This window comes from Protopterus annectens, chromosome 5.part1 (genome assembly GCF_019279795.1).
Source record: "Protopterus annectens isolate FY-2018-M chromosome 5.part1, PAN1.0, whole genome shotgun sequence".
Taxonomy (NCBI): Eukaryota; Metazoa; Chordata; order Ceratodontiformes; family Protopteridae; genus Protopterus; species Protopterus annectens.
Window position 1 is genome coordinate 449,750,353 of NC_056736.1, and position 27,470 is coordinate 449,777,822.

Below are 27,470 nucleotides of genomic sequence, written 5' to 3' on the forward strand. Positions count from 1 at the left end.
GTCATATCCTCAGTCTTTTTTGCCGCATGGTCCGATGCAGAAGCAGCGTTTGCAAGTGCCGTTCGGCGTTCTGAAATTTTCGTATTCTTCGTTTCAGACCGAAACCAAGTTGGGCTAAGTACCCCGTTGGGGAATATTTTTGTTTTTTCTTGCCTCTGTTAATTCCGGATGTCAGAAAAAGTGAATAATTATATTTCTTGTGGGAAACCGATACCGCATAGGGATTACCACTCTCTTTGTATTCCTTGTTTGGGACCTGAGCACGATGTAGTCGGGTGTCGCTTTTGTGCTAGGTTTAATAAGCGCACCATTAAACGTAGGTTAGATTGCGCTAGGCTTGTCTTCGGTAAGCGGTGTAATTATAATATGCCGTCGGATCCTCCGACGCCCGCTACCGCGAAGAAGCGCAAAGACAAATCTTTAAAGTCCAGACAAGATGAGTCCGTTCCGGACGCCGGCTCTTTAGAAACTACGGTGGAATCTGTGGATCCAGCCGAGGTTTCAGTTGAGTCTCAGGGGGAGGCTTTAATTTTGCAGGATGTGGCCTCTCAGGAGTCAGGTCAGGCTGAGGGGGCCTCTCAGGTTGCTGTTCTCCCTTCCTTGCCTAAGGTGGTTAGGCCTTCTCCTTCTGTCTCTAAGGCTCCTTCTAAAGGCAGGCCTGGTTTGCCTTCCACGGGTGTCAGTCCTAGTTCTGCAGGTTCTGTGCCTAAAAAACACATGCTTAAAATGGCAGAAGATTTAATTTCTTTAATCAGAGGTTCTATGCCCCCTCCTGATAAGAGGCCTAGGGTGGAGCCAGAGGTGGAAAGTTTAGAACAGGCTTCAGATTACTCAGAGTCTTCGGCTGAAGACATTTAGGATTTTCCTCCTTATTCTGATTCAGACGCAGAGGATTCCACTCCTCCTGCTTCTCCTCCAGAGGATTTTTCTTTTTCAGAAACCCTGCATTCCATGAGGGAACATTTTAAATGGGAAGGTCAGGATTTCTCAGATTCCCGAAAGAGGCTTAGGGAATTTTTGTTTTTACCACAACATAGGCCCTTGGCTATACCTCCTGTTCTCGTTTTTTCCGAGGCTTCCCTTAATCCAGACTCTCTGCCTCCTGCGCCAGTTAAGCCAGACAGGTATTACAGAGTACCTGAGGCGCATAAATATCTGTATAAGAGTCCAAGGGCTGACCCAGAAACTATTAGCCAGGGACCTAAGGGTGTCAGGGCTTCTGTTGTAAAGAATCCAGTTCCTATTGATAAAGATGCTAGAGCTTTGGATAGATGGGGTAAGAAAAGTGTATACCTCTTCCACTATAGCAATGAGGGCTTTGAATTGCCAGTTTCATATGTTGAAGTATCAGAATTTTCTTCTTACTCAACTAAAATCTAAAGTGGATGCTTTGGCAGAGGGCATAGAGTGTAAAGAATTACAGGATTTGGTACATGCCTCTGAACAGGTGGGTAAGCATTCTTTGCAGTGTGGTTTCGATGCTTTACAGGCTTCTTCCAGGGTGGCTGCCACTGGTTCAGTTATTCGCAGGCACGCCTGGCTTAAGGATCAGAATTTGTCAGAGCATGTTAAAACTAGAATTTTGGATGCTCCTTTACAGTCTGAAGTTTTGTTTGGTTCTCCTGTGGAATCTGTCTTGAAGAAAATGGAAGACAAGGCTAAGTCTATGCAGACTGTTAAAGATTTTTTGCAGGTGCAGCCTCCTAAGTTTAGCAGGAATTGGCCTACTAAGGGTTGGGCTTATCCTTCTGATTCACAGTCTAGGGGTAGATCTAGACGTGGTAGGGGCAGAGCTCAGAGTACTTTCAGGCCTAGGACGTGGAGTTCACCTGCACAATCTACAGGTGAGGGCAGGGGCCAGTCCTTTCGCAAACAGGCCCAATGACCTGCATTTTCAGCTGCCAGATTCTTCCTGTCTGGCAGCTCCTTTGGGAGGAAAGTTGGCACTCTTCAAGCAAAACTGGCTTTTAGTCACCCAGGACAAATGGGTGTTGGACATTATAGACCGAGGCTACAAGTTTTATTTCCATACATTGCCTCCTTTCAAAGGCATGCCAGACGTTCCTCCTCAGCAAAGGGTAGAGGCTCACAAGCAGATTTCTTTACTTCTTCAAATGGGAGCTATACAGCAGGTCCCTCTGTCAGAAGTGGGCCTAGGATTTTATTCTCGCCTGTTTCTAGTACCAAAGAAAGGAAACACTTGGAGACCGATTTTGGATTTATCTATTCTCAACACATACCTAGACATTCCAAAATTCAAAATGTTGACGTTGCAACAACTTCTACCTCTGTTGGGCAAAGATCACTGGATGGTAACTCTGGATCTCAAAGAGGCTTATCTTCATGTTCCTATCAGGCCCAGTTGCAGGAGGTACCTGCGTTTTCGGGCTGGGACTTTACATTATCAGTTCTCTGCATTGCCCTTTGGCTTATCTACTGCGCCCAGGGTGTTCACAAAGGTTCTGGCTCCAGTGATAGCCTTCTTACGGTTAAGAGGAATTCAGATTTATCCTTATTTGGACGATTGCCTGATTCTTGCTCAAGACAAGTACGAACTTCTTCATCATCTACAGTATGTGATGGCAGTGTTAAGGTGCCTAGGGTATTCTGTGAACGAAACAAAGTCCAGTCTAGTACCCTCTCAGGAAATGTGCTTTCTGGGTGTGAGACTGAATACAGCTTCCCAGATGGCCTTTTTGACCCCGGACAAGCAAAAGAACCTTACTCTTTACTTCCATCAATTGTCTCTACGGTCCAGGCTGACTGCAAGGACAGTCCTTCAAGCCTTGGGGTTCATGGCATCTTGTATTCTGGTGCTTCCCAATGCCAAACTGCATATGAGGAAGCTACAATGGTATCTCAAAATGTATGGACACAACACTGCCAAGATCTGGACACTGTCATTCAAATAATACCTTGCATTCAAAAGGAATTTTTGTGGTGGGCTCAGGAATGTCACCTAAACAAGGGACTCTCTGTGACCCGACCAGAGGCGAGTCAGATTTTAACGACAGATGCCTCGGACAAGGCTTGGGGAGCACACCTCAATGGAAAATGGGTGCAAGACACGTGGCCTGCCAGACTTCAACATTTACATATCAACTTGAAGGAGATGTTAGCAGTCCAATTTGCATTAATGGCTTTCAAGGATTTACTTCACCCAGGGCAAGTGTTGATTCTAACAGACAACACAACTGTCATGTGGTACATCAACAAGCAAGGGGGAACCCATTCGTACCCTCTTTGCAGGCAAGCAATGATTTTGTGGGAGACTGCTCTCAGTTTACACCTCAATCTTCAGGCAAGATTTCTGCCAGGAGCACAGAACTCCTTAGCAGATGTTTTGAGCAGACAGATAGTGGATCCCCACTAGTGGAAATTGGATCCTCATGTATTTCGAAACTTGACAGTGATATGGGGAACTCCAGACATAGATCTGTTCGCTTCTCCACTAAATTTCCAGTTGCCAAAGTTTTGCACAAAAATGTTTCATCCCACAGCTTGGAAAGTGGATGCTCTATCTTTCAGTTGGAGCAATCTTCACGTCTATGCCTTTCCGCCTCTCCTCCCCAAGGTACTCTTGAAGGTCAGACAAGACAAGCCCTCCATGATACTAATAGCTCCAGATTGGCCTCGACAGCACTGGTACCCTCTGCTGAGGAGTTTAGTACGGGAGCCTCCATGGCCTTTGCCTTCGATTCCGCACCTTTTGTCACAGGAGGGCAATCATTTCCTCAATGTCAGGATTCAGTCCCTGCATCTAACAGCCTGGCATATTCTGTTCTAGAACCTGGAGGGTCGCAGCTTCCACAACAAGTTTTGAATGTTATTTTGGAGGCCAGAAGGCCTAGTACAAGGAAAGTTTATGCTGATAAATGGAGGAGATTTTAATTTGGAGCAAAACAAAGGGCTTTGATGTTTCCAGGCCTGATTTAAGTGTTTCTCTTCAATATCTTACAGAATTATTAGACAAGGGTTTGTCTTTCTCCTCTATAAAAGTTCATGCTGCAGCCATTTCTGCTCACTATGACTGTGACCCTCCATTATTCTCTCATCCTTTGTTTAAGCAATTTCTTAGAGGGCAAAGAACATAAGACCCCCACGTAGAGCTCCTACTCCTGCCTGGGATCTCAATTTTGTGTTGGAAAAACTTACTTTACCTCCTTTTGAACCTGCAGCTACTGCTGAGTTAAAGTTTTTTCTTGGAAGACTGCTTTTTTGTTGGCCATTACGTCTGCTAGAAGGGTTTCTGAATTACAGGCTCTTATGGCAGTTGAACCCTTCCTAATTTTTCATAAGGATAGGGTATCTCTGCGTACTAATCCTACTTTTATGCCTAAAGTGGTTTCAAATGTGGCCTTGAACCAATCAATTCATTTGCCTACTTTTTATGCAGATCCCCAAAATAAAGGGGAGAAAATTTTGCATACTTTGGATATTCACAGGCAGTTGCGTTATTATTTGAGCAGGACTAAAGGGTTCAGACAGTCTCAGCAGTTGTTTGTTTCTTTTGCTTTGGGTTCTCAGGGGAAACCTGTTTCAAAACAAACTATTTCTAAGTGGATTGGCTTTTGTATTGCTTTTTGTTATTCTCATCATGGCAAGGAGATTCCAGCTGGAATCAGACCTCACTCCACTAGGGCTACTGCCACTTCTACAGCTTTTTTAAGGGGAGTAGCTACTAAAGACATTTTGGAAGCAGCTACTTGGAGTTCAGTGCATACTTTTTCTAAACATTACCACCTTCCTCTTTATTCCAAATCTAGGGCTGGATTTGCCACTGCAATCTTACAGGGCATTTTGGCAGCTCCCAATGCTTTATGATTTTGCCAGCCTCCCTTTACCTCTGCTTTGGGATTCTACCCATATGTAAGGACTGCAGCAATGTGAGATGAAGAACATAGTACAGTTTTGTACCTACCATAAATGTAGATGTTCAAGATCCACATTGCTGCAGTCCAATTTACCTCCCTCCTTCCCTCTGTAGTTTGGAATGGTTGTATGGTTTGGGTGGTAGCTGTTATTTGTACATGCCTTTTGGGAAGTATTCTATTTTTGGCTGTGGCCTTTCTTTTTAGGGCCTTCTGACATCTGGGGCAAGAAAAGACTGAGGATATGACGTCGGTCATGCACTTTAATACCCTGACACTCTGATGTCAGATCTGAGCGCCCATGACCGACGTCAGCCTAATACTTTGGTATTCGGGCCGACCGAGGACAGCGGATTACCCATATGTAAGGACTGCAGCAATGTGGATCTTCGAATATCTACATTTATGATAGGTACAAAACTGTACTTTTCTGTTACTTGCACCATGGTGAACCTGTGCCCAAGGGGATCAGATCCCATTCCACCAGGGCGGCCTCTACTTCAGCAGCTTTTCTCAAGTGGATCCCTACCAGAGACATTCTAGAAGCTGCCACTTGGAGCTCAGTCCATATGGTCACATGGTCACAAAGCAATACCATTTACCTCTCTTTTCTAAAGCCGGGGCAGGCTTTGCCACTGCAGTCCTGCAGGGCCTTATAGCTGCTCCTATTACTGTTTAGTTCCATCCTCCTATCTATAGCTTTGGGATTCTACACCCAAATGTAATTACTGCAACAGTGAAACACGAAGAACATAGTGCAGTTGTGTATACTTAACATAAATGTAGATATTAAAGTGTATTCACTGTTGCAGTCCGGATTACACACCCGCCAGCCCCCTTTCTATACCTTTTCTTTCCTTCACTATACTCAAAGGCCTTTGTGGTGTATTTGCTTTTAGTTGAAAGTAATTTTTGTTTTCTAAGGCGCATTTATATATTTATAGTTATATACATATATATTTTTGCTCCCCATTTGGAGGGCACCTGACATCTGGGGCAAGAAAAACTGATTAAAATGGCATCGGCTGCATGTTTTATTCCTCTGACATCATGGAAAAGAAGACAGCAACCGACGCAGGACCCAAGACTTTGTTATTTAGGCCGACTGAGGGCAACCTGCCAGCAGATTACCCAAATGTAATGACTGCAGCAGTGAATACACTCTAACTTCTACATTTATGGTAAGTGTACACAACTGTACTTTTTCAGTAGGGTCCCTTTGTCTCGTTCTTGTGTGATCTGCTTAATGCTTTTATTGGCGTATTCTTCTGTTAAAGCTCATTTGACAGCGATCTTTCTGTCTACCTTTGAATCCAGTATTGGCCTCTTGTTTTGAGGTTAAATAATTCCTGAAAGGCATCTTCCACATCATGCCCCCAAGAAATCCTGTCCCTCCCTCTTAGGACTTTAATTTAATCCTTGAGAAATTGACTGAGCCTCCTTTTCAGTCTGCTGCTGCTTTACAGTATTGCACTTGGAAGGCTTTTTGATTGCCCTCACCTCCCCAAGAGAGTTTCTGAACTCCAAGCCTTGAAGGCGTTTTTCCCCCTTTTTGATTTTTCATAGGGACAAGGGTATGTCTGCATACAAATCATTTTATGCTAAATGTGGTCAGTGAGTTGTCCATTAATCAGTCTCTCCAGCTTCCTTCCCTTTTCCTTCTCTGCAGTCTGATGGTGAGAAGGTCCTACACACTGATGAGCCAAAAACAGTAACCCCCAAGAAACAAGTACTAATCAAAAGAGACGAGGAGGTGGCTTGTAACAAAGGAAATCATTTTGTTGATCTGGAAGGTGAAAAATATTTAATAAAATATGTAACACAAAATCTTATGCTGAGCTCTTTTGTCTATACAAGACTTCATCAGAGCATAATTTAACAATGAAAAAATCACTGTTTATATGAATCCAGCAGTCACAAGATAGACCCACTTAATTAGATAATTGGCAAAAACGTAAGACAGAAACCAGTATTGCATGTAAAAATATATATTAATAGTTCTCAATTTCAAGGCACTGTTTAAAGAAATGTATTCGTATGAGCTTGGGTTTCTAGTGGTATTCAGGCAAATTTGCCAAATTAGTCAACCTGTCAATTGCACCAAATTTAAACTTGGTACTAGATGTGCCTAGGAAAATTTCTAGTATGTTTAAAAAGCACATTCTTTTCCTTTTGCTTAAAAATATTGCGCAAATGCTCCTAAATTCTCCACTTTAATGAGCATTCTGTCTTGCCCACATAAAAATCACCACAATCATGGCACACTAATATATTCAGCTGAAGTTCAATCATGGCACACTAATATATTCAGCTGAAGTTGAACATTTGGCAACCAGGGATGTCCTTCAAGGATGCATCTGCAGTCCTTACAAATGGGTTGTCCTGTCGTCAGGCAGCCCTTCGGTCGGCCGGATTCCAAAGTCTGGGTCTGGCCTCGGCTGATGTCGCACTTCACCCGACGTCATAGCTGCAGTTATTCGGGTATAAAGGTATCAGCCGACGCCATCTTCCTCAGTCTTTCTTTCCGCGTGGCGCCCGAAGCAGAAGCTGTTTGCAAGTGCTGGTCGGTCAGAACCAGAGATTACTACTACCGAAGGCTTCAAAAAAGTACTGAAGAATTCAAAAAAGCTAAGTACCCCGTTGGGGACTCTTTCTTGCTTCAGCCGATGTCAGAAAAAGTGAATAACTGTTTAACTTGTGGGAAACAAATACCTCATAAAGATTTCCACTCTTACTGCTTACCTTGTCTAGGCCCAGACCACGACGTGGCAGCTTGTCTAGCCTGTGCTTCTTTCAACCGGCGGACACTTAGATGTCGGTCGGAATTTGCTGAGGAGTTTTTCGGCTCCGATTTTGCTTACATTATGCCGTCGGATCCTCCGACTACGCAAATATCTAAAAAGTGCAAGGAAAAGGACCGACACTCGCGGTCCGCAGTTTCGGCCGAAACCGCGGTTAAGCCAACCGCGAGTGTCTCTGTTTCGGCTGAAACAGAGTCCACGGTTCTTCGGCCGAAAGCGTTCCTCCTACCGAGGCCTCATCCAGCATGGTGGAATCTGCTTCTGAAATCCCACCCGCTCTGGCAGGTTCACAGGATTTATCTGATACTATCCCTTTGGATATTTCTACCCCTGCACGTGGAGCTGCTAGGCCACCTGCATCCATGTCAATTAAGGCCTTTGCCAGGGCTAAAGCAGCTAAATCTACCAAGACTGTGCCTGCTAAGACCCCCTCTCACAGGCCTAGCTCTAGTTCACAAATGCTTAGTCTTGCAGAGGATCTTATTTCTTTGATCCGGGGATCCCAACCTCACCCAGCCAGGGCCTCTCACCCACCTCCAGAGAAGAGGCCTAGAGCAGAGCCCCCTGAGCCAGTTTCTACAGATGACTCCTCTGATGAATCAGATAATTCAAACCCTCCAGAGGGCCCTTTTTCTCCTTATGAGGAATCTGATGCAGAAGAGTCCATTCCTTCTGCCTCTCCGCCTGAGGAATTTTCCTTTGGGGAAACCTTGCATGCTATGAGGGAACAATTTCAATGGCAGGGCCAGGATTTTACAGACTCTAGGAAAAGGCTTAGAACCTTTCTGCATTTGCCACAGCATAGGCCTTTAGCCATTCCTCCAGTACTTACTGTTGTGGATGATGCATTTAATGATGCTTGTACTGCTCCTGATTCTCTTCCTCCGGCCCCTGCTAAGCCAGATAGGTACTACAGGGTTCCGGACACACATTATCATTTGTATAAGGCTCCTCTTGCAGATCCCAAAACTATCTCCCAGGGACCCAAAGCTGTAGCAGCTACCTCTGCCAAAAAACCCCTCCCCTCTGAAAGGGAATCTAGGGCCTTAGAGAGATGGGGTAAAAAAGTTTACACTTCTGCTACTCTTTCAGCTAGAGCCTTGAACTGTTAATTCCACATGATTCAGTATCAGGAATTTGTTAGAACAGTTAACTAAAAATCTGTCCTCGGATGAACCATTAGACAAAAAATCTGTTCAGGAAATGGTACATAACATTCAGCAGGTCAGTAATCATTCTTTAAAATGCGGCTATGATGCACTGGAGGCTTCCTTTAGATCAGCCATGACTGGTACAGTGATCAGAAGACATGCATGGTTAAAAGAGCAGTCCTTACCAGACCATGTCAAATCAAAGCTACTAGATGCTCCCATGGATAAGCTCAATTTGTTTGGCTCCCCTGCACAACAGGTGCTCAAGAAGGTGGAAGAGAAAGCAAAATCTGTCCATACAGTCAAGGATTTCTTACAGGTCCAGCCTCCAAGGTTTAGCAGGAACTGGCCTTCCAAGAATTGGTCCTTTCCAGACACCTCCAGAGCTCAGAGAGGCAGGAATAGGCGCTCAAGAGGCAGGGGTCAATCCAGAGGTGCCTACAGGGGACGTCAGTGGCAGGCTAACAACCAGCGAGGTACAGCCACAGATCCAGCCACCACCACTTCCACAGGACAATCACAGTGACTTGGCTCTGGCACCGCCTACCAGGGAACAACTAGAAGCACCCTTAGGCGGGAAGCTAGCCTTATTTTCAGTAAACTGGCATTACATCACAGGAGACAAATGGATTTTACAGACAATAGACCAAGGTTACAGGTTTCACTTCCATACTCTACCAAGGAAGAGAGGAATGCCAAACCTACCTCCAAATCAGAAGACAGAAGCTCTACAACAAATAACTCAATTACTAAGGATGAGAGCTGTAGAAAGGGTACCATCTATGGAACAAGGACAAGGATTTTACTCCAGACTCTTCCTGGTACCAAGAAAAGAAAACCAATGGAGACCTATTCTCGACCTGTCCGCTTTAAACACATACCTCATTGTACCAAAATTCAAAATGCTGACCCTACAGCAACTTCTTCCCATGCTGGGCAAGGAGTCTTGGCTGGTAACTCTAGATCTCAAGGAGGCATACCTGCACGTCCCCATACGACCAAATTGCAGAAGATACCTCAGATTTCTTGCAGGATCAGAGCATTATCAATTCTCAGCATTGCCCTTTGGCTTATCTACTGCCCAGAGTATTCACGAAATGCCTGGCATCAGTAATTGCTCATTGCAGGCTTCAGGGAATTCAAATTTACCCTTACCTGGACGACTGCCTGTTACAAGCGGACAACAAAAACAAATTAACAAAAGACTTGGAAAGGGTCATTCATCTACTGCAAGCCCTGGGATACACAGTCAATATAAAAAAGTCAAGGCTGATACCATCCCAAAGGATAACCTTTTTGGGTGCAGAGCTGGACACATCAAAGCAGATGGCATTCCTAACAGTAGAAAAACAGGAGCATCTCCCTCTCTACTTCATGGCATTAACAAAGCAGAACCAGCTAACAGCAAGAAAAGTCCTGCAAGCCCTGGGTTACATGGCATCCTGCATAATATTGATTCCACATGCCAGACTACACATGAGAAAACTACAGTGGTACCTGAGGAATTTATGGTCTCAGCACAAGCACAGCCTAGAAACCCAAATTCCAATAATTCCATGCCTGAAGCAAGAATTCCAATAGTGGGCTCAGGCCTGTCAATCAAACAAAGGGCTGCCCTTCCACAGCACTCAACCAAGCCAGGCCATCACAACGGACGCCTCAGACCTCGGCTGGGGGGCGCACATGCTGGACAAGTGCATACAAGGCTTATGGACTCAAGACCAGCTGCACCTACACATAAATCAAAAGGAAATGCTGGCAGTAAAACTGGCAATCCAGACATTCAGACCATTCCTTCAACAGGGTCAACTGTTGATAAGAACGGACAACACCACAGTCATGTGGTACATCAACAAGCAGGGAGGCACACATTCATACTCTCTATGCCGGATGGCAATGGACCTATGGAACGTGGCCCTGAGCTTCAACATTCAGTTACAAGCAATTTTTGTGCCAGGAAAATAAAATATTCTAGCAGACATCCTAAGCAGAACTACCACGGATGCCCACGAATGGATGCTGCATCCGGACATCTTCAAAACCATTACAGGAAAATGGGGACTGCCAGAAATAGACTTATTTGCATCCCCACACAATCAACAACTGAAGAAATTCTGCACGAGGACGTACCACCCACTTGCTTGGAAAGTGGACTCCCTCTCTTTCAGTTGGAAAAACCTGACAGCATATGCATTCCCACCTCTTCCTTTGATGCACAAGGTGCTACTGAAGATCAAAGAAGACCGTCCAAGGATCATCCTGATAGCTCCAGACTGGCCAAGGCAACATTGGTACCCATTACTGAGGAGTATGTCTCTGGAACAAATATGGCCTCTGCCCCTAGTTCCCTTGCTGCTAACACAGAACAACTTCAAAACCCTGCATCCAAACCTAAAAACACTGCAGCTGTCTGCCTGGAACATTGCTTAAGAACAAATAACCCAGAATTATCTCAACGGGTTAAAGACATTATCTTGGAGGCTCGCAGACCCTCAACAAGAAAAAATTATTCAGCAAAATGGAAAAGATATTTTATTTGGAGTACTGCAAAAGGAGAAAGTGTCACTGGTAAACATAGCTAACATCCTGGAATACTTGGCAGAGCTCTTCCACAATGGCCTGTTCTATTCTTCCATTAAGATTCATGCATCAGCTATTTCAGCAGAATACAACTTGGATCCTCCAGTCTTCTCACATCCTCTGCTCAGGCAGTTTCTGAGAGGAATTAAAAATGTAAAACCACCAAGAAAGCCACCATTGCCAGCATGGGACTTGAACTTTGTGCTAGAAAAGTTGACACTACCTCCTTTCGAGCCAGCAGCAACAGCAGAATTACAGTACTTATCATGGAAAACTGCTTTCCTGCTTGCAATCACTTCAGCACGAAGGGTTTCTGAACTACAGGCATTAATGGCAGTACAGCCCTTCCTGATTTTCCATCAAGATAGTGTCCATGAGAACTAATCCTACTTTTATGCCAAAGGTGGTCTCCAGGGTATCTTTGAACCAAGCTATCCACCTGCCTACATTCTTCCCCAACCCACAGAACAGGGGAGAAAGACTGTTGCATACCTTGGATGTACATAGACAATTACGCTACTACCTGGACAGGACCAAGAATAATAGAAAAACTGACCAACTACTGGTAGCATATGCAGCAGGAATGGAAGGAAAAGCAATTTCGAAACGGACAATCTCAAAGTGGATAGGAAATTGCATTAGATTTTGTTACTCTTACCATGGAAAGAAAACTCCAGAAGACATCAGACCTCACTCTACAAGGGCTACAGCCACTACCACAGCCTTTTTACGAGGAGTGGCTACCAAAGACATTTTAGAGGCTGCTACTTGGAGCTCCGTGCATACATTTGCCAAGCATTACAATTTACCCTTATACACCAGATCCCGAGCAGGTTTTGCCACTGCTGTTTTGCAAGGGATCTTAACTACACCATAATCTTATTACTACTCCTCCCCCAGTTTGGCTATGGTATTCTACCCATTTGTAAGGACTGCAGATGCATCCTTGAAGGACATAGTACAGTTTTGTACCTACCATAAATGTAGATGTCCGATAGGCATGCATCTGCAGTCAGGATTACCCTCCCTCCTTCCCCACTGAGGTACTCCTAGGGTATTTACCCCTCTTTTAGCTAGCTGGGGGAATCTATTATGGTGTATTTGTTTGTATGTATGTATATACATGTTTATTTTTATTTTGCTCTCTCATTTGGAAACTTTTGCAATTATCCAAATTTGCCTTCCTAGAGGGCACCTGGCATCTGGGGCAAGAAACACTGAGGAAGATGGCGTCGGCTGATACCTTTATACCCGAATAACTGCAGCTATGACGTCGGGTGAAGTGCGACATCAGCCGAGGCCAGACCCAGACTTTGGAATCCGGCTGACCGAAGGGCTGCCTGACGACAGGGCAACCCATTTGTAAGGACTGCAGATGCATGCCTATCGGACATCTACATTTATGGTAGGTACAAAACTGTACTTTGTCACTAGTCTACTCCCCCAGTATGTTATAGGAAAAGTGTTACTATCCAGCACATAACTGCAGTAGTTACAAAAACCACATCTCCAAGTGTCCGGTTTCTCTGAACTAACCATTCTGTTATCAGTGATCTGCTCAGAATTGTCCTTCAAGTTAAAACCTCTTTTAAAAACAAGACTGCCACGCACCAGTACATTTCAACAACTCCATGTCCTGACCTAAAATACTCCAGTTTCTGTGAATAATTTTAATGGAAAAAGTAGTAATAGTATATTTTAACATCATCGAGGTGTTGTATCTGTTGATAGAAGATGTAGTCACCAGAGAAAGAGTATTTGCTACAGAAAGTAAACGGATACCAAGTATAGGCGCAAATCTGGAAACTCTACCCAAAATGACATCCAATGTGTATTTATTAAATCGTCAGGACATTTTCTCTGTGTAAACATCATACAGAGCATGCCTAACTCTATCGTCAGAGATCATCCTAGATGTTGTTTGTCCCCTTACCAAGTTGTGTTCGTTTCCTAGAATGGCAACTATGGAAGTGAGGGTAAGAATTTGAGAAGGTAGGTTTCCGAAAAATGTTGGACTGAAAACCATTACACTTTTATAAATAGTGACATCAAGGTAATTCATCTGCTAAATAGAAAAAGTATAGGTGAAATTCAAAAAAACCCAGCAGTGTTGTTCATATATTCAAAAACTTCTCCTTAGTGTCCACCCAAAAACTACACCTGCCATCATTTAAAAATCCAAAGTATGTGTTCCAACATTTAGAGTAGTCACAAGAAAGAATAAATCTAGTTTCCCCATCTCCACCTTACCATGTTAGCAAACATAGGGCTACAAGCTGTCCCCATAGCTGCACCTTTCAGTCGTTTAAAGTACGAATCATATCATTTGAGTAATGTGGGTGTGTTAGAGATGCAACAATTTTAAATAAAGAAAATCTTAAAAGTTCTGCAGACATAGACAAAAGTGCAACTAAAGTCCTGACTTTCTTCTTGTATGAGGGGTGGTTATGGCTTACTTGCAGGTGATAAGTTTACATGGACTTCAAAAATTATCATAAAATTTACATTATCTGAGTTATGTGATATTTATTGTTCATTTAGTACCAGACCCCTCTTTAAATGTTTTCCTCCTCTTGATCTGTGTTTCATTTTAGGTCTTCTTCAAGCGCAGAACCTTATAACGCAACTACCTCAGCAAAGCCATGCTAGCCTCCTGCATTCTCAGCCAAGTATTACCCTCACCACACAGGTTGGTTTCACAAAGACTTGACTGCCCAGTGAAATCTTATTTTTATCAAATGCTCACATTTTGTCTCCAACAGCTTATGCTTAATTGTCTGGAGATAGTTTTTTTTTTTCTTAAAATTAATAAGCAGAACTTCATTTCAGTTTTTCTTATAACTTGCATCTACTTCTTATTTCTGAATTAATACTGATAGTATGTTATGAATTGCTGTTTATTCTAGTGTATTGTTTAAATTACTTTACAATGGGAAAATGAGGGAAAACCCTTTTTAGAGCTGCAGTATATAAAGAAGAGAAGACAAAAATAAAATTGGGAATGCATTTTTACATACATTAGGATTGGGCTGTAATTTTTGTATTATGTAGGTAATTTGTATTTAATATGTAATGGACAACTTAAATTCTTTACTTTTTTCTTAACCTTCTTGGATAACTTTTTTTTTTTTTTTTTTTTTAACTATACTGGTCTCTAATGCCAACTACATTTTTAACATATGGCATCTTTATTTAGGTTCAGATATCTGTTTCTAATACTTTTTGAGCTCTAATGCTGTTTTGTTTATAATTTCACTTGATTATTGCATGCTGTCAAATCTTGTAAAGTTCTGCTTCTTGAGTAAATATATGATTGTGTCCTTATTTGTTCTAATTACGCCTTGCTACATTATTAATATTGTTGTACTTTATTCATTATCTGTAGTGATTCCCCAAGTCTCTGAAAATAGTCATCTTTGCTTTGCATGCATGTTATCACATCATTAAAACTTGTTAAAGGAAAAACCAGGTTGAGAGTATAGTCTGCATCTCTCATGTACAGTATTTTCCACTTCATCTGTTTTGGTAGCACACTTGCATGTTTAACTGTACAGTATGTATTTTGATGCATTCAGATAGTCGGAGTGTTGACAGCATAGGTTTCACAGGAATTTGCAGGTATTAGTTCTGTATTTTGTGATTCTTAATGCACAGAATCTTTGCTGTCCCCATTACATTATTTTTTAAAGGCGTAATGTAGAAATAATTTGGGGAAAAGTGACATTGTTATCCCAAGCAATTTATGCTGTTTTTCAATTGATTAAAAACAGCACCCTGGGATGATGTGCCATCTCTGTTGAAATCTGTTGGAGACTCCTAGGAAAAAGAAACAAAAAGTTAGATATTCATCCAAAGACATTTTGTCTGTTCATAAGGTTGGTTTTCTTAGGTTAGCCAGGAGTTTCTTACAGGTTTTCTGTCCTGAAAAGCAGAAATCCATAGCATAAGACTAACTGGGTCAGTATAGTAATGAGGGAAGTGTCAGAAGATTCTGATATGGAGAGATACAAGGCTTTTGTGCCTGGTTCTCAAGCTCAGGACTCTGATTTAGAGGAAGGCATGTCCTTTCCATCTCTTTTTAGAGGAGCTTTCCTTTTTTATGACTAGTTCCAGGATGAGCGATGTATTTTTGTGAGAATGTGGATGTCCCCCTTAAACTGAAGAGATAATATATGCTGCAAGTGAATTCACTTCAGGTTACACCCATTTATGCTATCATGCTAGCCTTGGAAGATGTGCTAAATGCTGTTTGCAATAACCCTGACCCTCAACCTCCACTCCCCAAAAAAGACGGAATACTTAATACCAACCCTTCCCCTGTGGACAAAAACGTAACATATTAGATTTCATAAGAGAATGTCTTCCCAGTTTATTTGTTCAGGTGTTGACAACTTTGTGGGATTGTTCTACCACACTGTTCTTCAGAAGGCAAATCCTGTTTGAAACCTATAGTTTCTAACCTGTCTCAGGTGTCTAAACATGCTTTGAGTAGCTTGTATGCTTGTGTAGATACTGTCTATAGGGCCACAGCTTCTGTTACTGATATGAAAAAAATATGCCTCTGTATGTACTCCACTTTAGACAAGGAAGTTTTTTTGGCCCTTCTGCTACTTTGATTCTCACAGTTTGATGACCGAGAGAAATTGAGAGTGTAAGATTTTTCAAGCCCTGCATTATAAATCTAACAAAACCCTCTGCTGTGTTTAAAAAAATTAATCCCTGCCATCTTCTGTCAAATCAGGAACAATTTAAAAGAAAAAAAAATTGGGATCCATTCAGAATTGACCATGCCAGCATCCTCCCCTCTCATATCCCTACATCTGTCTGGTAGACTGGTTCTCAATCTTTCCCTTTGACAGCAGATAATTTCAGACTGTTTTGTACTAATACTTGTTCAAGAGGATTATAGTTGCACTGGATACACATGCCTCCTTTCTGGGGAATTCCTCCCTACCCTCCAAGCCAGTTTTTCCTTAGGTTCATAAATGCATTCTTTACCTTATGAGTTGTACTACCAGTGCATTTAGACCAAAAAGAGGAAAGCTTCTACTCTATAATAGTTCTAGTTTCAAAGAACGAGCTTTTCTATAGACCAGTTCTGTAGATCACTGTGTGTATATTCCTTTGCGAAGCTATCCAAGTGCTTGCAGAAGTGTGTAAATACTGAGCACGTGTGAGCCTGACTGCCATTTTGTAGTAAGCTGTTTGAGATGTAAGCAAGTATATATGTAAGGTCTGTCTGTTAATCAGTTAATTTATATTTTATGATGCTGCTGTCCATCCTTGTGTTTTTATGCATTAAAGCATCTAAATGAAATACCTCGCCTGTTTGTCATCTGTGTTAGAGAGGGACAAGCAACATGGTGTCAGAAGAGGCATGTCTAGAAAGGACATGGGACCAGAATAGAAGCGAGATCTTTAGTTCAAGTCAGAGTGACACCCAGTTGGTGTTAGAGGAATATAGAGTAGTGAATCATCCCTACTGTAAGTATAATTTGCAAAACTAGTCAAACGAATTTCATATGTTAAAATTTGCTCAAATGTCTTATTCTCAAAATATGAAATGAGGCATACAGAATGCTCTAAATGTTCGAATAAACAGATATGTCTGATATTGATAAAAATATTTGAATGCGAAAATGTTTGAAATAGTCAAAATTGCATAAAATTAATAAAATAAGAGAAACATTTTTTTGCTAAGCATGTATTTTCCCTATTAAAGAATATCAGAGTTATCAGACTGTATGAAGTGTTCTCATGCTTGTTCGTTATTTACAGTAAAGTTATTTCGCAAGATACAGCCATTTCAGAGCATATTTCACAAAATGCAGTATATCGAAGTGTTTAATGTGCATTTGAATATTACAAGCTCACAGAACAATTTGTTCATACATAATTACAAGGGCCATATTTTCAATGTGTTTGTGCATACTTTGTGGGCATGGCAGACAGATTTCGAAAACCCGGTGAGTACATTTTCATACAGGCTACATTTTATAATAAAGATTGAGCAAAGGCATTTATTCTACTTAATTTAGCTGGGTCAAAAGCCATTGAAAGGGAACATTCATTTGTGTATGCACCTGCTGACTTTGCAGGAGAGGGGGAAAACTATCATATTGTTTTGTCTGAGTCAAGGGAGGACCCTGAGTGCTTAAAACGTAAATTTAGAGAAATGTGCAACCCCCAGACAAATGTTACAATGGAACGGCACTTGTTTTATACAAGGGATCAAAAGCCTGGTGAAACTTCTGCAGTATGTACAACTGATTTGAAAAAGAGCTAAAACGTGCAGATTTGGTGATTTTAAGGGATGAGTTGATAAAATCCAAACCTGTGTGGTATTAAAGATGATGCTGTGAGAACTATTTTGATTTGTGACAGTGATTTAACTTTGAATAAGGCTGTTGATATTTGTCAGATATCAAGCTCACAGAAAAGCACACAAATATGCTTACAAATGAGCATAGCTCTAGAAGGCACACTGACTAAGCTCATATTGATAGTGTGCAGCACTTGGTTAAGAGAAACAGGCCCAAGCACATGGCAGCAGCTGTAGCCCCTGCAGCACGTAAACCCCAGAGCTTTCCAGCAAATTTCAGAGTTCGCACAGTCTCAGTAAGGCATAAGAATAACTCAGCAAAAGGCATAAGGGTGAGGGTGGACCCAGTTTCATTGGAAACTGTCATAATTGTGGTGGAAGTCATGAATCTTAAAGGGAAAAATGTTTAGCATTTGCTCAGCAATGCCACAAATGCAATACGTGGAATCATTCCAAGACATTTTGTAAGTCAAAAGGCCCACATTATTTTATTAAAAGAGAACATTTTAAGAAACGAGTTGATCAATTAGAGAGCTGCAACCCTACTCTTTGTTGATGGTGTCAGTGCTTCATGAAACAGTCAATGCAGTAGATTTAAGGTCAAAGAATGAAGTATTTTGTTCTGTTTGGATAAATGGAAAACCCATAGAGCTCAAAGTTGACACAGGTTCCAAGTGCAATGTAGTGTCAGCAGAAACATTTGCTAGAGTGCATCATGATGAATGATTTGGCAAAGTGTGTGAAGCTTGTTGCTTATGGTGGTGAAGAAATTCAAACTGAAGGCTCGGTAGTGCTTTCGTGATTACTGTGCTGGTAGAAGCTAGGACTTATTTTTACATGGTCAAGAGGCACGTCTAGTCATCATTAGGGCTCAGAGACAGTTTGAAAATGGGACTGCTTTCATTTAATAAGGAAGGTTCATCATGTTATCTTACAAGACCACTACTCTAATTTTGCCCAGTGTATTTTTTCTACCCATGCTGATCTTTTTGAAGACAAACTAGGGAAGCTTCCAGTTTGTGTACTCCATGAAGTTAGACCCAGATGTCAGTCTAGTTATCAGGCCAGCTCAAAAAGTTTCAGTAGCCATGCGGGACAGGGTCAAAGCGAAGTTGGATAAAATGGTGCGACAAGGTGTGATTTGTCCAGTTGGTTCATATACTCTTACTGAATGGGTATCTTCCATGGTGGTAGCTCATAAGAAAAGCTCAGATGACATGAGAATATGTATTGATCCATGAGATTTGAACAAAGTACTAAAAAGACCTTATCATCCAGTGTGTAGAGTCAAAGAAGTTGCAGCTCTGATGCCAAATGTCACCGTTTTTCCGTCTTGGATGCAAAGAGTTGTTGTTTGCAAATTCAGCTTGATAAGAAATGTTCATTGCTCACTACTTTCAGTACTCCATTTGGAAGGTGCTTTGAAAATGCCATTTGGGATAAATTCTGCAAGTGAAGTCCTTCAACGTGCAATGGATCAACATTTTTCTAGGTATCCCTGTGCTATTATAGTAGATGACCTACTAGTTGGAGGCAATTGTGAAAATTGAGCATGACAGAAACCTCAAAAGTTCTGGAAAGAGCACGTCAAGTGAATCTCAAGTTCAATCCACGGAAATGCAAATTCAGGCTGCAAGAGGTTACTTATGTTGGTCGTTCATTTACCAGCTCAGGCCCTATGACCAGACCCTTCTAAGCAAACAGCCATTTTCGAGATGTCCACTGCAGACAATGTTCAAGCCCTGCAGAGTTTTCTTGACATGGTTAACTATCTAGGCAAGTTCATTCCAGACGTGAGCCAACTTTCAGCACTGCTTCCAGCGCTGACATGTAAAGATGTAGCCTGGTGTTCAGTAGAGCAACACCAAAGAGCATTTAATGTCCTGAAACAGAACTGCCAGTCCACCAACTCGCAGATACTAAGATGTTCACAAGCCAGTCACTCTTTCATGTGATGCTTTGAGATTTGGTTTAGGTGCAGCCATTCTACAAGAGGGTCAACCTGTTGTCTGTGCATTGAGAACTCTTACTCAAACTGAAATGCAGTATGCTCATATCGAGAAAGAGCTTTTGGCAATCGTTTGCATGTTCAAAATTCCATGATTGTTTATGGTAGACCTATCCAGATCGAAACAGACCACCAACCTCTAGTCAATATCTTCAGAAAGCCTATGCATACAGCCCCAGCCAGATTGCAACGAATGATGCTGAATTGCAAAAGTATAATTTCACTCTTGTCTACAAGAAAGGCAAACTGCTTTATCTTGCTGATACATTATCCAGATCACCCAGAAACACCACTAAAATAGCATGAGAATGAGAACCTTGATTTTGAAGTCTTGGAAGTGAGAAATTTTTCTTCCACACGTCTTGATGAGCTGAGATCATATAGCCACAGGTCCAGTTTTGCAAAGGCTCAACTACTTTCAGTCAAGGATGACCATCAAAGCAATTACCTGAAAAAGTGCAACCGTATTTTCCGTACAGAGATTAGATTTTGCCTGACAAAGGTGTCATTATGAAAGGTCCAAACGTAATTGTTCTGAACTCCTTGCAACAAGATTACATTACTGTCTTGCATCATGGTCACCCTGGTGCCGACTCTACCAAAAGGGCATGCAAATTAGTATTTTGGCCTTTTATGTCACAAGATATGAGAGCACTTTCATCTTGTGTGTAATAATACTAAGTCACATTAACAGAAGGAACCACTTCAGCTAAACCAGATTCCTGAACTACCTTAGTCGACAGTAGCCACTGATACTTTTGAGTGGAATAGTCAACATTATTTGGTGTTAGAATCTTATTCAACTGGAAAAATGAAAAATACAAAGAAAAAAATAGATCAAAAGACAGAAAGCCAAACAGGGCAGTTAAAATCCCCATTGAAGTTGCAGAATGCTTATTCAAGCCAAAAAAATCGAACCAGGAGTAGTCCAAGTGCAAAACAGGGCAGCTTGGACTACTCCTGGATTGATTCTTTGGCTTGAATAAGCATTCTGCAACTTCAGTAGAGATTTTAGCTGCCCTGTTTGGCTTTCTGTCTTTTGAGACTCTTATTTAAATTGGTTCGAGATTGACTTGCTTCCTAATCTAGCATCCAATACTGTCATCACTAAGATGAAGCGTCATTTTGCTGTTCATGGTAGTCCGCACAGTCATCTCAGACAAGCAAATGCAGTTTACAAGCCAACAGGTCAAAAGATTTGCCGTTGAGTGGGACTTTACTCATGTCTCACGAGTAGCCCTGTGTCCACAGTCAAATGTTTTGGCAGAATGTGCAGTTCAAAGTGCAAAACAGTTACTAGAGAAGTCGAAATGAGACGGTAGTGATGTTTTCCTGAATCTCAAAAATATTCCTCATGATAAACATCTTTGTTCACCTGCTAAGAGACTTCAGTCGAGACCAACCAGAACCACTTGTGTTTCTCAGATGGGCCCTTTCAGCATTCTTGAAGCGCTGCCCAACTATCCAACTCTGGAGACAGTCAGAGGTCAATTGTCTTTGCACCCAGATAGACACCTGGGCAAGTATAGTACAAGATACATGGGTCCCAAGCATAATATCCAGGGGTTATTACATACCATTTTCCCTTCTTCCATTTCACAAAAGGAAGAAACTGCCAAATGTTCCACCCAGTCAGAAGAAAGCCAGCAACACATGAAATCTAAAAGCTGCTAGACGAGTCATCCAAAGGGGCCTGCCAGACCAGGTAGGATTCCAAACTTATTCATGCTTTTTTAGTGCCAAAGAAGACAGGTGCCACAGACCCATTTTGGATCTAAGCAACTTAAATCAGTATGTAAAGAAAGCAAAGTTCCGAATTGTCACAGCCCAGTCCATTCTACTGTTTCTACACAAGGACAATTGGATATGCTCTGTAGATCTTAAGGATGCATACTATCTCATCAAAATAGACAGGCGATCCAAGACATCTTCGCCTCTGGCTGAGTGAGAGCCAGTCATTACCAGTTTAGAACCCTACCCTTTGGACTCTCCACAGCTCCCAGGGTGTTTACCAAATGCATGGCAATAGCAGCAGCTCATTTGAGACTAAATGGATACCAGGTGTTTCCATATACAGTGACTGGCTCCTTACCGTCCCCTCCAAGTATCTACTTCTACATGCCAATGACTGTTTGTTCCAGATTTGCAAATCTTTGGGAATAACTATAAATCATGCCAAATTAAAACTAATCCCAGTCCAGAGCCTGGAGTTCATTGGTGTTTTTAGACTCCTCAAATCAGATTTCTTCTTTACCCCCTCATCGTATTTCCACTATAAGGAGTCAGGTCCATTTTCCTCTTGCTTATTCAGCTCCTCTAGCAAGGTGCGAGTACTACAGCAGGCATTAGGTTCCATGGCAGCTGCCATTGTACTACTCCCTTTAGCACATTTTTTATTTGGGGTCTACAGTGGACTTTATCTGTATAATGGTCCATTCTGTACCAACCCTTATCCTTTCCAGTCAGACTCTCACCAGTTTTCAAACACATCCAGTGGTGAATACAGTCAGAGGATTTACATCTAGGCCGGCACTTTGTTTTGCCAGCCCTTTTGGCCAGAGTGACCACAGATGATTCTCAATTGGATGGGGGGGTTTCTTGAGAAGAGCGGTCCAGGGAACATAGTCACCCCCCCCCCCCAAAGAGATGAAAGCAGTGCTATTAGTGTTGCAGGCATTTCACGATGATCTTCCACTGGGGACTATTGCAGTTCAAACTGACAGCATGTCTGTAGTCTGGTACATCAGCAAGCAAGCAGGAACTCCATCTTAATCCATTTGCAGAAAGGCCATGAGAGTATGGGAATGGGTGATCTCCTCAGACCACTTTCTAATTGCAATGTACATTCCTGGGAAAATCAACATACTAGCAGACAAACTAAGCAAATCCATTTTAATGTCCCACGAGTGATCTCTGTCTGTGGCAGAGTGATTTTCTGGCATTGATGTTGACCTTGCTGTGACTTATTTGCTACTCCCCTAAAGACAAGTGCAGCAGGTACTTCGCTTCGATCCCACCTCAGGGGTGGTCACAGAGAGATGCTGTAATTCACGATTGTCCCTTGGGTCTCCTTTATGCTTACCCTCCTCTTCCCCTGATTCCAAAATTTTTACAGAAAGCAAGCAGGCTGAAGAGCTCAGTAATCCTCATTGTCCCTTTCTGGTCTCTGCAAGTATGGTTCCTCCTCCTGCATGGATACTGGAGCCAACTCTGGATACCCTTTCACACCCATCAGGGATCCAACATCCCAACATTTGAGCCCTAAGACTAACCACATGGTTTCTCCATTTCCAGTAATAGCCCAGGCTTTCTTCCCCTGTTTGTGGTATTGTTTAGGCTTCTCAAAAGAATCTACCAAGAAAGTATACAGAAGCAAATGGAGAAGATTCTCCCTTTGGGCTTTGAATAAAGACATTGATCTTTTTATGTCCCGGTCTCTCAAGATTCTCCAGTTATTGACAACACTTTTGAGAACAGGTTGTTTCTATGCAATTAAACTAGCAGGGATTGCTAATTTTCACACTGGGAACAGACTTATTTCTTTGGCTTTGTCCAAACTATGTAAAGTCTTCATGAAAGGAATGTTTCTTCTAAGGCCTGCAATAAAAGATCCCTCACCACCTTGGAATCTGACAGTTGTACAAGGCCTAATGCAGAGACCTTTTGAACCTTCAGCTAAATCTGATCTGATGTGTCTATCATGGAAAACTGTTTTCTTTTTAGTCATTACATCTGCAAAGCGAATATCTGAACTCCAGTCTCTCTTCAAAATCTCCTTACATAATTTTTCATAAGGATAATCTTTTCTTACTGAATAACGCTTCCTGAGAATAACTAACCCAAGTCATCCATTTACCAATTTTCTTTCCAAAATTTTCCAATAAGAGAATACATGCATCTTCTTGATGTGCACAGTCACTTATGTTTCTACCTTCATAGGACAAGCCAATCCAGAAAAGCAGACAACCCTTTGTTTCCTTTTCTCCAAAATGACTAAGGTTATCCAGTATCCAAAGTTATTCTAGCAAAATGGATAACAGATTGTATTTCCTGGATTTATTCTTAGAAAGGACTGATATTATGTAAACCTCCCAAGGCTCATTCAGCCAAATCCATGGCCACATCATCTGCTTTCTAGTCAAGAACATCTATTGTGATGCAGCTACATGGTCCAATGCTCATGCTTTTGTTGTTCATTACAAATTGAATTTTATTTCTAGAAACAACAGTCTTTGGTTCGGTGGTACTTTGGAATATCCTTCCATGCGGGCCACCTAAAATCAGTGTAGCTGGGGAATCTGTCCCATACATTGAGGAATAATGAAAAGGACATCAGGTTTAAAAGTTATGTTCTTGCCATAACTAGGCATCTGTGTTGTCCATTTTCATTCTTCAACTTCCCTGACATCCATCCTCCATCCAAGTGCCTGAAGAGACCTATTGGATTGTATTGGAACCTACAGTTCCAGGTTTGAGCCCTGTCTTTCTATCAAACTCATGCCTCTGTTTTTCAATAGGGACAGGGCAGCAATTGCCATCTGTGGCTTTGGAGATGTAATAGTGCATTATGGATAGAGGGAGGAACTCGAGAGCTGAATCCTAATTCTGGAATAAGTGGCTGAGTCGGAGCTCAACCCATATGTTGAAGAATGAAAACAAACAACACAGATGCCTAGTTAACGGTAAGAACATAACTTAAATATTGTGTTTTTCTGTCAAAAAAGTAACTCTTGCAGACTGGTCCTGTTTTTACTGGACTTTTCGCCTCATCTTCCCTGGCAAAGAGGCACCATTTTTGGCTTGAACATGGAGTAGACTACTGGTGCCATGGTTGGTCCTCCTCCTTCCAGCCACAGAGAGAGAAAATTTAAAAACAGACTTTGCCACTACAGCAGGTAGTAATTTCCCGTAGCTGCAGTTGGGTGTCTCTGCTGTGGCCATTTGTTGCACCTCTGACCACTCATCTTTTACCCCAGATCCCTCTGGTGTTGCACATAAAGCCAGTATGAACTGGGGATTAGCCAGGTCCTTTGCAGTTGTTGGAGGTCCTCTTGGGCAAGGGAAGCCACTTTTGGGAACAAGGAAGGTTTCCTTGTGTCAGAGCTAAGCTGCTGCTGCCATTAGTAACACAACTGGCCCAATTTGTCAGTTCAAAAAGAAACGGAAAGCTAAGCATGTAGCTACTCCTCCACAAACCTCTTTGGACAGGAATAATGTATTGGATCTGGCTCCAGGTTTAATTCAGGCTATTGATCCTTATTGTAAAGCAGTTTCTGGTAAAAGAAAGATGGATAACTCTTTTCCTAAACAGACTCAAGATTCTGAATCTGAACAGAAAGATGCAGGGACAGATACTGGATTTTTTCCCCTCAGATTGCTGATTCAGACTCAGAAGAGAGCTCTGATTCTGCCTTTGGGGATTCTCTCTGACCCTATTGCTAGAATGTGCCTCAGTCCTTCAAAAAATGAGTTGCAGAAGGATCCTACACTTGTTCCCCATATTCTATCTTCTTTAGAGGATGTGTGTATTAATTGTTATAGACTATTCCCAAACATTACCTAGCAGCTGTAGCTCTAGTTTATCCCACTACTGCTAAGCAACTAGTCAGTTCCAATCCTACTGTTTCTGATGAGTCTGGGGAAGCTTCTGAATGGTATGGGAAAAACTGTGCTTCTGCAGCTGTGATGTTCAGAATTTTGAATTGTCAGGCTCCTATATCTGTTCTGATAAATTGTGAAAAGTATAAGAAATGTTTTCTCGGCAGATGTTCTTCGTCTCCCATTGCTGCAGTCCTTGCATATGGGTAGTCCGCTGTCCACAATCGGCCCGAATACCAAAGGGCTAGAACCGGCGTCGGTCATCGGCGCCCGAGACTGACATCAGTACGTGCCAGTACAAATGCGCATGACCGACGCCATATACTCAGTCTTTCTTGCCGCGTGGTCCTAAGCAGAAGCAGCCTTTTGCAAGTGCCGTTTGGCGTTCTGGAATTGTCGGTTTTTGAGTTTCAGACCGGAGACCAAGTTGGGCTAAATACCCGCTAGACACTTTTGTCTTTTCTTGCCTCAGTATTGACGGATGTCAGAAAAAGTTAATAACTGTATTTCTTGTGGGAAACAGATTCCTCATAGGGATTACCATTCACTCTGTATTCCTTGTTTAGGGCCTGAGCACGACGTGGTTGGGTGTCGCTTTTGTGCTACTTTTAACAAGCGTACTATTAAACGTCGGTTGGACTGTGCTAAGCTTGTGTTTGGTAAACGTAATTACAACATGCCGTCGGATTCTCCGACGCCTGGTTCTTCTAAGAAACGCAAAGAGAAGGCTTTGCGATCCAAACAGGATGAGTCGTCCACTCCGGACGCCGGTTCTGTAGAACCACCAAATACTTCAGCGGCTCCTTCTGAAAGTTTACCTGAGTCTCAAGGGGAGCCTTTGTTACTACAGGAAGTGGCTTCTCCTGTGTTAGGCCAGGCTGGGGGTGCTTCTCAGATGTCGGTGGTTCCCTCCCCTCATAGGGTAGTTAGGCCTCCCCCTTCTCTAAGCAAAGGCCATTCTAAGTCTAAGTCTGCCCCTGTTGGTGCTAGTCCCCAGGGTTCAGCTCCTAGGAAGCACATGTTTAAGATGGCTGAAGATTTGATAACTTTAATTAGGGGTTCTATGCCCCCCCCCTGAGAAGAGGCCCAGGGTACAGACAGAGTTGGAGGGTTTGGTTCAGTCTTCCAATGAGTCAGATTCTTCTGTGGAAGAACTTCAGGATTTCCCTCCCTATTCTGATTCGGAGGCTGAGGATACTACTCCCTCTGCGTCCCCTCCAGAAGATTTTTCTTTCTCTGAGACTTTGCATTCCATGAGGGAACATTTCAAATGGGAAGGCCAGGATTATTCTGATTCTCGTAAAAGGCTAAGAGAATTCTTGTTTTTGCCTCAACATAGGCCCTTGGCTATTCCTCCTGTACTGGATGTTGTTCAGGATGTATTTTCTGAGGCTGCCCTTAACCCAGATTCTCTGCCTCCTGCCCCGGTTAAACCAGATAGATACTTACAGGGTTCCGGAAGCTCACAAGTACTTATATAAGAGTCCTAGGGCTGATCCAGAAACTATTACTCAAGGCCCCAAAGGTGTTAGGGCTTCTGTGGTTAAGAATCCAGTTCCTCTGGACAAGGATGCTAGGGCCCTGGATAGGTGGGGTAAAAAACTGTATACCTCTTCTACTTTGGCTATGAGAGCTTTAAATTGTCAGTTTCATATGCTCAGGTATCAAAATTATTTGCTGGGCCAATTAAAATGTAAAGTAGATGCTTTAGCTGAAGGTATTGAATGTAAGGAGCTTCAGGATTTAGTGTATGCTTCAGACCAAGTTGGTAAGCATTCTTTGCAGTGTGGTTTTGATGCTTTACAGGCTTCTTCCAGGGTGGCTGCTACTAGTTCAGTTGTTCGCAGGCATGCCTGGCTTAAAGATCAGACCTTGTCAGAGCATGTTAAGGCTCGAATTATGGATGCTCCTCTGCAATCTGATGTTCTTTTGGCCCTCCAGTAGAGTCAGTTTTGAAAAAATGGAGGAAAAAGCTAAGTCTATGCAGACGGTTAAGGACTTTTACAGGTTCAGCCCCTAAGTTCAGTAGAAATTGGCCTGCTAAGGGATGGTCTTTCCCTCTTCGGATTATCAATCTAGGGGCAGGTCGAGGCGAGGTAGAGGTAGGGCTTCCTCTCAGGGCCCTGTTACTTCTAGGAC

The 27,470-nt window shown here is 42.4% G+C and overlaps 1 protein-coding gene across 1 annotated transcript in view; it reads left to right on the top strand.

Moving 5' to 3' along the window:
* POU2F1 (POU class 2 homeobox 1) overlaps positions 1-27,470 on the top strand; it is a 1,264,626-nt gene that overhangs the window by 322,881 nt on the left and 914,275 nt on the right. Inside the window, exon 7 of the mRNA XM_044073100.1 lies at positions 13,998-14,092. Coding sequence (XP_043929035.1) covers positions 13,998-14,092 — 95 coding nt within the window. The remainder of the gene's footprint in view (positions 1-13,997; positions 14,093-27,470) is intronic.